General features: G+C 43.9%; 1 protein-coding gene across 2 annotated transcripts in view; it reads left to right on the forward strand.

Moving 5' to 3' along the window:
* Nucleotides 1-12893, forward strand: part of tie1 (tyrosine kinase with immunoglobulin-like and EGF-like domains 1) — a 135897-nt gene that overhangs the window by 51366 nt on the left and 71638 nt on the right. For both annotated transcript variants that reach the window (XM_070886674.1, XM_070886675.1), the window contains exons 2-4: nucleotides 414-707; nucleotides 7976-8086; nucleotides 8672-8827. In XM_070886674.1, coding sequence (XP_070742775.1) covers nucleotides 414-707; nucleotides 7976-8086; nucleotides 8672-8827 — 561 coding nt within the window. The remainder of the gene's footprint in view (nucleotides 1-413; nucleotides 708-7975; nucleotides 8087-8671; nucleotides 8828-12893) is intronic.

The following is a 12893-nucleotide window of genomic DNA, read 5'->3' on the forward strand; positions in this document are numbered from 1 at the left end:
CTGTCCAATATTTATCCCTCAATCAACATAACAAGAAACAGATTATCTGGCCATTATCAAACTGCTGTTTGTGGGAGCTTGCTTGTGCGCAAATTGGCTGCCGCGTTTCCTACATTACAACAATGACTACACTCCAAAAGTATTTCATTGGCTGTAAAACGCCTTGAGACCTCCAGTGGTCATGAAAGGTGGTATATAAATGCAAGTCTTCCTTTCCAATTGAAAATAATGTACAGCGCACCCGAATTTCTAATGTGTGCTTCCAGCAGGCAAAGTTCCTTATAATAACCAGAACAGGACTTACCCTGTGTAGTTTCGATGTGCACTTAATAAGGAAGGACTTTAGCTTCAAGGGATTTTCACTGTAAATTTTCAGGTTCTAAAAACTTGTTCTGTATTTTTTCTTCACACAGGAGCAATTTTGGACATCTACCTGATCACTGACCTCAATCCTTCGAACAAGTTTCCCCTTTCTTGTGTATCTGGTGAGCGTCGCTCTGATGGACCTGAGCTTAAAATGGAAAAGGACAGTACAATATTTCGTGTGAGAAAACATAATTTCAATTATGTAAAAGACACAAGCAGGCACAATGGCATTCAGGCAACAGGCTCCAGTAAGGACTGGGAACAGATGGGGATCTACTATTGTGAAGGAAGCCGGAAGATGGAGAAAACTCACATTGTGACAATTATTAACAGCAATACAGGTAATTTTTGAAACAACAGGCGTGACAGAAGCAAAGCGCCTTTGTCTAACTTTTAGTTTGGTATTGGAGCCTTCAATTCAGTAATCTCAGCATTGCTACCAGTGCCACGTGCTAGTCATAGTAGGAATCGCAGGATAGCTCAGATGAATACGTGGCTCGAGGAGTGGTGCACAAATTCCTGGGATATTGGAACTGGTTCTGGGGGAGGTGGGACCAGCACAAACCGGATGGTCTGCACCTGGGCAGGGCCGCAACCAATGTCCTAGGGGGAGTGTTTGCTAGTGCTGTTGGGGAGAATTAAACTAACATGGCAGGGGGATGGGAATCTATGCAGGGAGACAGGGAAATAAAATGGAGGCAGAAGCAAAAGATAGAAAGGAGAATAGTAAAAGTGGAGGGCAGAGAAACCCAAGGCAAAAAAAAAAAAGGGCCACATTACAGCAAAATTCTAAAGGGGCAAAGTGTGCAAAAAAGACAAGCCTGAAGGCTCTGTGCCTCAATGCGAGGAGTATTCAGAATAAGTTGGACGAATTAACTGCGCAGACAGCAGTTAACGAATATGATGTAATTGGCATCCCGGAGACATAGCTCCAGGGTGACCAAGGCTGGGAACTTAACATCCAGGGGTATTCAACATTTAGGAAGGATAGACAGAGAGGAAAAGGAGGTGGGGTGGCGTTGCTGGTTAAAGAGGAAATTAATGCAATAGTAAGGAGGGACATTAGCTTGGATGATGTGGAATCGGTATGGGTGGAGCTGCAGAATACCAAAGGGCAGAAAACGCTAGTGGGAGTTGTGTACAGATCACCAAACAGTAGTAGTGAGGTTGGGGACAGCATCAAACAAGAAATAAGGGATGTGTGCAATAAAAGTACAGCAGTTATCATGGGCGACTTTAATCTACATATTGATTGGGCTAACCAAACTGGTAGCAATGCGGTGGAGGAGGATTTCCTGAAGTGTAATAGGGATGGTTTTCTCGACCAATAAGTCGAGGAACCAAATAGAGAGCTGGCCATCCTAGACTGGGTGATGTGTAATGAGAAGGGACTAATGAGCAATCTTGTTGTGCGAGGCCCTTGGGGAAGAGTGACCATAATATGGTAGAATTCTTTATTAAGATGGAGAGTGACACCGTTAATTCAGAAACTAGGGTCCTGAACTGAAGGAAAGGTAAACTTCGACGGTATGAGGTGTGAATTGGCTAGAATAGACTGGCAAAGGATACTCAAAGGGTTGACGGTGGATAAGCAATGGCAAACATTTAAAGATAACATGGATGAACTTCAACAATTGTACATCCCTTTCTGGAGTAAAAATAAGACGGGGAAGGTGGCTCAACCGTGGCTTACTAGGGAAATTAGGGATAGTGTTAGAACCAAGGAAGAGGCATATAAATTGGCCAGAAAAAGCAACAAACCTGAGGACTGGGAGAAATTTAGAATTCAGCAGAGGAGGATTAAGGGTTTAATTAGAGGGGGATAATAGAGTACGAGAGGAAGCTTGCAGGGAACATAAAAACTAACTGCAAAATCTTCTATAGATATGTGAAGAGAAAAGGATTAGTGAAAACAAACGTAGGTCCCTTGCAGTCGGCTTCAGGTGAATGGAAGACCAATTGAACAAATACTTCGGTTCTGTCTTCATGAAGAAAGACACAAATAACCTTCCGGATGTACTAGGCGACAGTGGGTCTAGTGAGAAGGAGGAACTGAAGGATATCCTTATTAGGCGGGAAATTGTGTTAGGGAAATTGATGGAATTGAAGGCTGATAAATCCCCGGGGCCTGATAGTCTGCATCCCAGAGTACTTAAGGAAATGGCCCTCGAAATAGTGGATGCATTGGTGATCATTTTCCAACAGTCTATTAACTCTGGATCAGTTCCTATGGACTGGAGGGTAGCTAATGTAACACCACTTTTTACAAAAGGAGGGAGAGAGAAAACAGGTAATTATAGACCGGTTATCCTGACATCAGTGGTGGGGAAAATGGTGGAATCAATCATTAAAGATGAAAATGGTGGAATCAATCATTCAGGATGAAATAGCAGCGCATTTGGAAAGCAGTGACAGGATCGGTCCAAGTCAGCATGGATTTATGAAAGGGAAATCATGCTTGACGAATCTTCTGGAATTTTTTGAGGATGTAACTGGTAGAGTGGACAAGGGAGAACCAGTGGATATGGTGTATTTGGACTTTCAAAAGGCTTTTGACAAGGTCCCGCACAAGAGATTGGTGTGCAAAATCAAAGCACATGGTATTGGGGGTAATGTACTGACGTGGATAGAGAACTGGTTGGCAGACATGAAGCAGAGAGTCCGGATAAACGGGTCCTTTTCAGAATGGCAGGCAGTGACTAGTGGAGTGCAGCAGGGCTCAGTGCTGGGACCCCAGCTATTTACAATATACATCAATGATTTAGATGAAGGAATTGAATGTAATATCTCCAAGTTTGCAGATGACACCAAACTGGGTGGCGGTGTGAGCTGTGAGGAGGAAGCTAAGAGGCTGCAGGGTGACTTGGACAGGTTAGGTGAGTGGGCAAATGCATGGCAGATGCAGTATAATGTGGATAAATGTGAGGTTATCCATTTTGGGGGCAAAAGCACGAAGGCAGAATATTATCTGAATAGCGGCAGATTAGGAAAAGGGGAGGTGCAACGAGACATGGGTGTCATGGTTCATCAGTCATTAAAAGTTGGCATGCAGGTACAGCAGGCGGTGAAGAAGGCAAATGGTATGTTGGTCTTCATAGCTAGGGGATTTGAGCATAGGAGCAGGGAGGTCTTACTGCAGTTGTACAGGGCCTTGGTGAGACCTCACCTGGAATATTGTGTTCAGTTTTGGTCTCCTAATCAGAGGAAGGACATTCTTGCTATTGAGGGAATGCAGCGAAGGTTCACCAGACTGATTCCAGGGATGGCTGGACTATGAGGAGAGACTGGATCAACTGGGCCTTTAGTTGGAGTTTAGAAGGATAAGAGGGGATCTCATAGAAACTTATAAGATTCTGACGGGATGCATAAGTTAAATGCGGGAAGACTGTTCCCGATGTTGGGAAAGTCCAGAACCAGGGGACATAGTCTTAGGATAAGGGGTGGGCCATTTAGGACTGAGATGAGGAGAAACTTCTTCACTCAGAGAGTTGTTAACCTGTGGAATTCCCTGCCGCAGAGAGTTGTTGATGCCAGTTCATTGGATATATTCAAGAGAGAGTTAGATACGGCCCTTACGGCTAAAGGTATCAAGGGGTATGGCCAGAAAGCAGGAAAGGGGTACTGAGGGAATGATCAGCCATGATCTTATTGAATGGTGGTGCAGGCTCGAAGGGCTGAATGGCCTACTCCTGCACCTATTTTCTATGTTTCTATATTTCTATGCTACATAAATAGCTACAAAACTAGCTTTACCTGGGGGAATCATGGCTCAACTGAACTCGATTCAGTGTGGTAGAAATTTATTTTGGGCGGTAGAGCATTGGCTTCCTCTTATACGCACCCTGCCCGATATTCATTCCATTGCAGTAAATGGGATTCAGCATAAGGTTAACGAGTGGCTGGTCTGAAATGTCCATTTTGCTCCACTGCCCAAGGCAAGCTTTTCCCCCAGTGTTTTGATGACAGATGTCCCCAGGCAGTTTGCTTGAGCGAAGAGCTCAACCACGCCACCCCAACATAAGGACACTGATTGGCATCTCTTTTTCAATTTAAGCAGACATTAATTTAAACTCACAAAGCCTCAGTAACTGCTTTGGGGATATTTATTAGCTTGGATTTTTCAAATCAATTAATTTCATTTGGAGTCTTGGAGGACAGTACATTTGGAACTTCCAAAGAGTGTTAGATAAGGTAATTAACTCCTGGAGTTGATGAGAACAGGAAAAAAGAATTGCTATGTAAGATAATTGAATACAATATATTTTAGCACAGAGTATTATTTTTTATTATATGAGACAGCAAAGTTTAACAACTATAAGAATATATGTTAAGCTCTTGCTATTTATCCTCTTTGTTTGTTTACTGTTCAATAAATTTGCTTGGCATCTAAAGCTAGTGTAGTGTCACTCTGACACTTGTGGAAGCCAAGAGCATCCTGTTGAGTTACAGGATGGAGCTAGTGCTAAAGCAATTGAAAGAAGTATTTTCTATTTATCATCCCTGGCACACTATCAGACTTGCCTCGATATGAGGACAAAATGTAAATACTCTTGAGGACGTAGGGCATAGGCGATCTCCTGATCGAGCAGGCTTGAATAGGGAGGCTAAAGATTTCTAGAGTACAAAGGGTAAAAAAGACTCAAAAATGTAACAACTAGTCTACCTAAATGAGTGGGTTTGTAAGATTGCGATCAAACTGGTCCATTACTGAGCCCCAAGCTGAGCAACATACAATTTCAACCTGACACTTAGGAAGAACTTGCATTTATGTAGATCCCAATCACATCTCTCAGGGCACCCCAAAACACTTTCCAAGGAATCCACTGTTATATACTAAGATGCAGTAGCCACTATGTTCAGATATTCCTCAAGCAGCAATGAGATGATCACCGGTTAATCTGGGTTTCTTTTGGTGCTGTTTGTTGAGGAACGACTTTTGCCTTTGGCCACCATGTTCAACTTGCCTTTAAGTTCCATCATTGTTCAAAAACCTTTGAATGCCATAAGTCTGTACCATTACTGGCCATTGGGCATAAGAGCTTTGTTGTTAAAAGTGCATCTCATAAGGTTGCTAAAAGAACACCACCATAATATTTAGCGAAGTTAAATCCCATTTGTTTCTGTTCCCAGAGTCAGTTTTTTCCATTCGACATTATCTTGTGTGATTTATTGATAAACAGATTTTTAGTCCAAGTAGCTCATTTGTAAATAATTTTGTGAGCTATCATTTTTGAGAAGCCTCACAACCAGACTTTACGAAAGATTCTTGCTGAAATAACATACAATTTCTAAAACCATGCCGACTACTTTATGGCCTCTGAGCTCATCAGGTGCTAATTAATAACATCCTAAAAAATGGTCCTGAAAACTTTCCAAATATGTGTATCACACAAATTGGTCCTTAATACTCTGATTCATCTGTCACTCGGTTTCTGTATATCAGAACACAAGAACATAAGAAATAGGAGCAGGAATAGGCCATTTGGCCCCTTAAGCCTGCTCCACCATTCTATGAGATCATGGCTGATCTGATCTTGGCCTCAACTCCACTTCCCTGCCCGCTCCCCATAACCCTTGACTCCCTTATCATTCAAAAATCGGTCTATCTCCACATTAAATATATTCAATGACCCAGCCTCCACTGCTCTCTGGGGCAGAGAATTCCAAAGATTCACGACCTTCTGAGAGAAGAAATTCCTCCTCCTTTCTGTTTTGAATGGGCGACCACGTATTCTGAAACTATGAACCTCTAGTTCTAGATTCCCCCACGAGGGGAAACATTCTCTCTGCATCTACCCTGTCAAGCCCCCTCAGAATCTTATACGTTTCAATAAGATCACCTCTCATTCTTCCAAACGCCAATGAGTATAGGCCCAATCTGCTCAACCTTTCTTCAAAGACAACTGCTTCATCCCAGGAATCAACCTCATGAACCTTCTCTGAACTGCGTCCAATGCAAGTATATCCTTCCTTAAATAAGGAAACCAAAACTGTATGCAGTATTCCAGGTATGGTCTCACCAACGCCCTGTACAGTTGTAGCAGGACTTCCCTACTTTTATACTCCATCCCCCTTGCAATAAAGGCCAACATTCCATTTGCCTTCCGAATTACTTGCTGTACCGGCATGCTAACGTTTTGTGTTTCATGTACAACGAGCCCCCAGATTGTAATCTCTCTCCATTTAAATAATAATTTGCTTTTTTATTTTTCTTACTAAAGTGGATAACCTCACATATCTCCACATTATATTCCATCTGCCAGATTTTTGCCCACTCAATTAACCTATCTATATCTTTTTGCAGATTATTTGCATCCTCCTCACAACTTGCTTTCCCACCTATCTTTGTATCATCAGCAAATTTGGCTACATTATACTCAGTCCCTTCATCCAAGTCGTTAATATAGATTGTAAATAGTTGAGGCCCCAGCACTGATCCCTGTGGCACTCCACTAGTTACAGTTTTCCAACCTGAAAATTACCCATTTGTCCCGACTCTCTGTTTTCTGTTAGTTAGCCAATCCTCTATCCATACTAATATATTACCCCAACCCCGTGAGCTCTTACCTTGTGCAGTAACTTTTTATGTGCCACCTTATAGCACCTTATCAGGTTACGTGACTCCCCTCCAGTGCTCAGGTGCAACTCCTGCAGTTGTGGTGCTCCTATATATACATCGATTATAGTATCACTTATCTGTTTGCTCAACTGACCCTTAGGATTTTACATAAGAACATAAGAATTAGGAGCAGAAATAGGCCATTTGGCCCTTTGAGCCTGCTTCGCCATTCAATAAGATCATGGCTGACCTTCTACCTCAACCCTACCTTCCCGCATTATCCCCATATCTCTTAGAACTCCAAAATTTATCGATTTTATAATGCATCCAGTCAAATCAAGGTGACCCCTAGATATTTAAAATCAGATTGTCCAAGTGTTGATAAGTTATCTGCCTGATTTATGCAAGGACACAAGAGGAAACAACTCCTTTGTCCCGGCCAGCTGTACCCTGTGTTTGATAACTCCTTCTCTACCATTAATAGTAACATCTTCCTGTGGTAATTCTGTGTTTGCTAAATCCTCTTCTACCATTAATAGTAATGTCTATGTTGACCTCCTCTGTCACCAGTAATGTCCACATTTGGTTATTCTTCTTCCTCAGTCATGACATGAGCACTGCCTGTGTTTGATCATTCTACTTTAGCCATCACTAGCAGTATCTGTGTTTGGTAACTAACTAACATCTATCACGAGCAGTGTCTGTGTTTGGTAACTAACTAGCCTCCATTACTAGCAGTGTCTGTGTTTGGTAACTAACTAACCTACATTACTAGCAGTATCTGTGTTTGGTAACTAACTAGCCTCCATCACTAGCAGAGGCTTTTGGGAATTCCTCCTCCACCATCTCTAGTTGTTTTAGTATTTGATAACTCCTCCCTCACCTTTAGTAGTCGTGTTAGTGTTTGTTGACTCCTGCTGTGCCCTCAATAGCATCTTCTTGGTTTGCTAAATCCTCCTCTGCCATCACTGTCAGTATCTGTAACTTTTCCACCGTTGAGTCAAGCATTTATTGTTTCTATGTTAAAGTTATTTTATTCTGAATTTCCAGCTGAATTCTACCCTAACAAGCTCACAACAACAGTGAACAAGGGTGAAACAGCTATGCTTGTAGTGCAGAGACTGACTGCAGCGACTGAGGATGTTATGTGGAAGTGTAACGGTGAGTGAAACAATCCTCTTAAAATCTCCCCTCGGTTGTTTGTCAGTTTCTGATGCAGGAAGAGCAGCAGTTGGATAGTGCTTGCCCTGTTGAAAGGTTTTGAAGATGTTTAATGGAGCTTAACATCGTGTGCATAATGAGAGTAAGAAGCAGTAAGTGTGGCCAAGAGGAGAAAGTAGTTGTCAGGGCAGTAGCAGGTGTTGAGTAATTTGAGACGTGACATATGGTAAGTGTAACATGCTCGGGAGGAACAAATGACTTTGGACCTTTGGTTCGCAAAGCTCCCCACCACTGGGGTTTTTCCTCGTCTCACGTCTGGGTCTGTTGTAGATCAGTTGATAGAAATTGATTACTATGATCAGTCAACGATTCAATTATACTTGTATCATGCGACTACCAGGGTGGTAGAAGACAAACTAGATGGACCTTGGGGTATTTTTCACCAGGTTATTTCTATGTTCCTGTGCTTTTGAAAATTTGTCTCCTTCTGTCTCATTGTTCTGATCGACCTCTTCCTCTGTGTCATTCTTACTGAGTCCTAGACAGACCGTGAAATGTGTATAAAATGCTGTCTTGTTTTCTTAGGTACCTACTACAGTATAATCCATGTTAATGAAATAAAGAACGGGACTGTTTCCTTGAAGATTGAAAATGCTACTCCTTCTCACAGCTGTGTTTATAGCACATTAATGATCAGCGGGAATATCCTCAAATCAGTTTTCTTTAGACTTATAGTCCGAGGTAAGACCCTGTTTGAATTTGGCAGAAACTTGGATAATTTCGCACTGATAGAGCCGAGGCACAGTATTAGACTAATAGATATGAGTGGTAGTTCAGACACTCCCAAATATCCATTCCTGCAGTCAATTATTTCTTTCAAAATACAAGGAAAGCACTGAGATGATAATATTAAAAAACAAATGTGGTGAAATTGCCCCTTTTTGCGACGCCCATTAGCGCCTCCGCGGGGCACAAAACAGTTTTCACCTGGGGGAGGTTGGGGGCGCTCTACCAGTTCCCACAAAATTGCGCCGTGCGCCGACCCCTTTCCGTCCCATGACGGAAATGACCCTGCGACCTGCAAGGCATCTGCGAGCAGTGTCAGCGCCAGCCTGTCACGGGTTGCGAACCGGGCCGACATCCACTCGCGGGGCAGAAGTTAAAGGGGAGGTCAGGAGCGCCCCGTGCCGACTCACCGGTTGGCCCAACTTCGTGCTCTGTGGTATGCTCCACGCTGCCATCATGCCGCCGGGCACTTTATTTTGGGTGCCAGGCTGCGGCCTCACCACCACACTGCCCTGATGGCCCTGGGGAGGCCTTCAGAGGCTCGGCAGAGTGCATTGCAACCCTCCTCCATTGTGTTTAAATGAAAGGATTGCTACTTATATGTGATTTTTCAAAAGCTTAAATGTGCAAAACTATATATACTGTCATATCATATAGGCAGTCCCTCGACATTGAGGAAGACTTGCTTCCACTCTAAAAGTGAGTTCTCAGGTGACTGTACAGTCCAATATGGGAAGTACAGTCTCTGTCACAGGTGGGACAGACAGTGGTTGAAGGAAAGGATGGGTGGGGAGTCTGGTTTGCCGCACGTTCCTTCCGCTGGCTGCGCTTGGTTTCTGCATGCTCTCGGCAACGAGACTCGAGGTGTTCAGCACCCTCCCGGATGCTCTTCCTTCACTTAGGGCGGTCTTGGGCCAGGGATTCCCAGGTGTTGGTGGGGATGTTGCATTTTATCAGGGAGGCTTTGAGGATGTCCTTGAAACATTTCGTCTTCCCACCTGGGGCTCGCTTGCCGTGCAGGAACTCCGAGTAGAGCGCTTGCTTTACGAGTCTCGTGTCGGGCATGCAGACGATGTGGCCCGCCCTACGGAGCTGGTCAAGTGTGGTCAGTGCTTTGATGCTGGGGATGTTGGCCTGAGCCAGAACACTGACATTGGTGTGTCTGTCCTCCCAGTGGATTTGCAGGATCTTGCGGAGGCAGTGCTGATGGTACTTCTGCACTGTACTGTACTGTAATGTACTGTCTTCTCCTCCTTAGGCGGCCCTCGTATTGAGGATGACTTGCTTCCACATCAAAAAGGGATGAGTTCACAGGTGTTTCAGTGAAGGACCTGACATTCCAGGTCCCGAACTACATATTGAGGAGTGGAAGATGCCTGCGTGTGGATTTTTTTAACGTGTGGTAGCCGTTGAACAACAGCCATCACACAGGGCTTGACAGAGCTAGGTCTTGTTCCAGTGGCAAGACTTAGCCAAGACGAATGGCAACCAGCTCTGCTGCACGGACCTAGTGCGCACACATATTGCAGTGTGGGCTGGCCTGTGCTGTCCCTGAGCCCTCGCCTCTTTTGGGTCCCGAACTCACGCCTCTCCTGGGCCCTGACCACATCGCTGTACAATCTCTCGCCGCTCCTTCGACACAACCTCGCCGCTCCTCTGCTGCTTGCCGTCTCTCCTGCTGTACCTGCCCACGCTCCCATCAGTCACCTTGATTTTGGTGACGTCCAATCCAGCGTGGAGGCATGCCACTTCGTGGAGCAGCACGAGCTAGTGCAGGATGGCGACGACTTGGAATGTACTGTACTGTAACAATGGCACAGTATTACATTCTTTTAAAGTCTCAGGGCTAAAAGTTACAAAATACCACAAAGTTAAAAAAAATCAATATGTTGCCAGATCATTAAAACCATCGCAATTGTCTCACAGCAAACAATAAATTAGCAACCGAACATTGTCGCTCCACAATTACATACATTTTCACCAGCAGAGGCTGCCAGAGTCTGCAGGAAGAGCTACTGTATGAACCAGGACTGAGCAGCTACAATACCCCATTGCCCTCATTTCTGCAGATGAGAAATTCTCTGCACACATCAATATGAATTTCCCAATTTACCATCAACTATTTTCAAAGTATTTTGCTGCACTGAATCACTGAACTACAATGCAGATAAACGCTCAAGAATTGTATTAATTTCTCATCCGAGTGAAAGTTGTAAATCTCAGAGACTCACTATGGTCAAGCAATTTCTGGAGTATTAATGTAGACATTGAATTCACGACAAAATGTGCGGTACAAATTTCAGATCTGAATATGAGTTGATATATGACTTCAAATTTTTAATTTTCATTTGTGTGAGTTTGTGCTGCAGTTCTTAGTTAGGTATTCACTCATAAGAACATAAGAACATAACATAAGAACATAAGAATTAGGAACAGGAGAAGGCCATCTAGCCGCTCGAGCCTGCTCCGCCATTCAATAAGATCATGGCTGATCTGGCCGTGGACTCAGCTCCACTTACCCGCCCGCTCCCCATAACCCTTAATTCCCTTATTGGTTAAAAATCTATCTATCTCTGACTTGAATACATTCAATGAGCTAGCCTCAACTGCTTCCTTGGGCAGAGAATTCCACAGATTCACAACCCTCTGGGAGAAGAAATTCCTTCTCAACTCGGTTTTAAATTGGCTCCCCCGTATTTTGAGGCTGTGCCCCCTAGTTCTAGCCTCCCCTACCAGTGGAAACAACCTCTCTGCCTCTATCTTGTCTATCCCTTTCATGATTTTAAATGTTTCTATAAGATCACCCCTCATCCTTCTGAACTCCAACGAGTAAAGACCCAATCTACTCAATCTATCATCATAAGGTAACCCCCTCATCTCCGGAATCAGCCTGGTGAATCGTCTCTGTACCCCCTCCAAAGCCAGTATATCCTTCCTTAAGTAAGGTGACCAAAACTGCACGCAGTACTCCAGGTGCGGCCTTACCAATACCCTGTACAGTTGCAGCAGGACCTCCCTGCTTTTGTACTCCATCCCTCTCGCAATGAAGGCCAACATTCCATTCGCCTTCCTGATTACCTGCTGCACCTGCAAACTAACTTTATGGGATTCATGCACAAGGACCCCCAGGTCCCTCTGCACCACAGCATGTTGTAATTGCTCCCCATTCAAATAATATTCCCTTTTACTGTTTTTTTTCCCCCAAGGTGGATGACCTCACACTTTCCGACATTGTATTCCATCTGCCAAACCTTAGCCCATTCGCTCAACCTATCTAAATCTCTTTGCAGCCTCTCTGTGTCCTCTACACAACCCGCTTTCCCACTAATCTTTGTGTCATCTGCAAATTTTGTTACACTACACTCTGTCCCCTCTTCCAGGTCATCTATGTATATTGTAAACAGTTGTGGTCCCAGCACCGATCCCTGTGGCACACCACTAACCACCGATTTCCAACCCAAAAAGGACCCATTTATCCCGACTCTCTGCTTTCTGTTAGCTAGCCAATTCTCGATCCATGCTAATACATTTCCTCTGACTCCGCGTACCTTTATCTTCTGCAGTAACCTTTTGTGTGGCACCTTATCGAATGCCTTTTGGAAATCTAAATACACCACATCCATCGGTACACCTCTATCCACCATGCTCGTTATATCCTCAAAGAATTCTAGTAAATTAGTTAAACATGATTTCCCCTTCATGAATCCATGCTGCGTCTGCTTGATTGCACTATTCCTATCTAGATGTCCCGCTATTTCTTCCTTAATGATAGTTTCAAGCATTTTCCCCACTACAGATGTTAAACTAACCGGCCTATATAGTTACCTGCCTTTTGTCTGCCCCCTTTTTTAAACAGAGGTGTTACATTAGCTGCTTTCCAATCCGCTGGTACCTCCCCAGAGTCCAGAGAATTTTGGTAGATTATAACGAATGCATCTGCTATAATTTCCGCCATCTCTTTTAATACCCTGGGATGCATTTCATCAGGACCAGGGGACTTGTCTACCTTGAGTCCCATTAG

The sequence above is a fragment of the Pristiophorus japonicus genome, chromosome 8 (genome assembly GCF_044704955.1).
Source record: "Pristiophorus japonicus isolate sPriJap1 chromosome 8, sPriJap1.hap1, whole genome shotgun sequence".
In the NCBI taxonomy this organism is placed as follows: Eukaryota; Metazoa; Chordata; class Chondrichthyes; family Pristiophoridae; genus Pristiophorus; species Pristiophorus japonicus.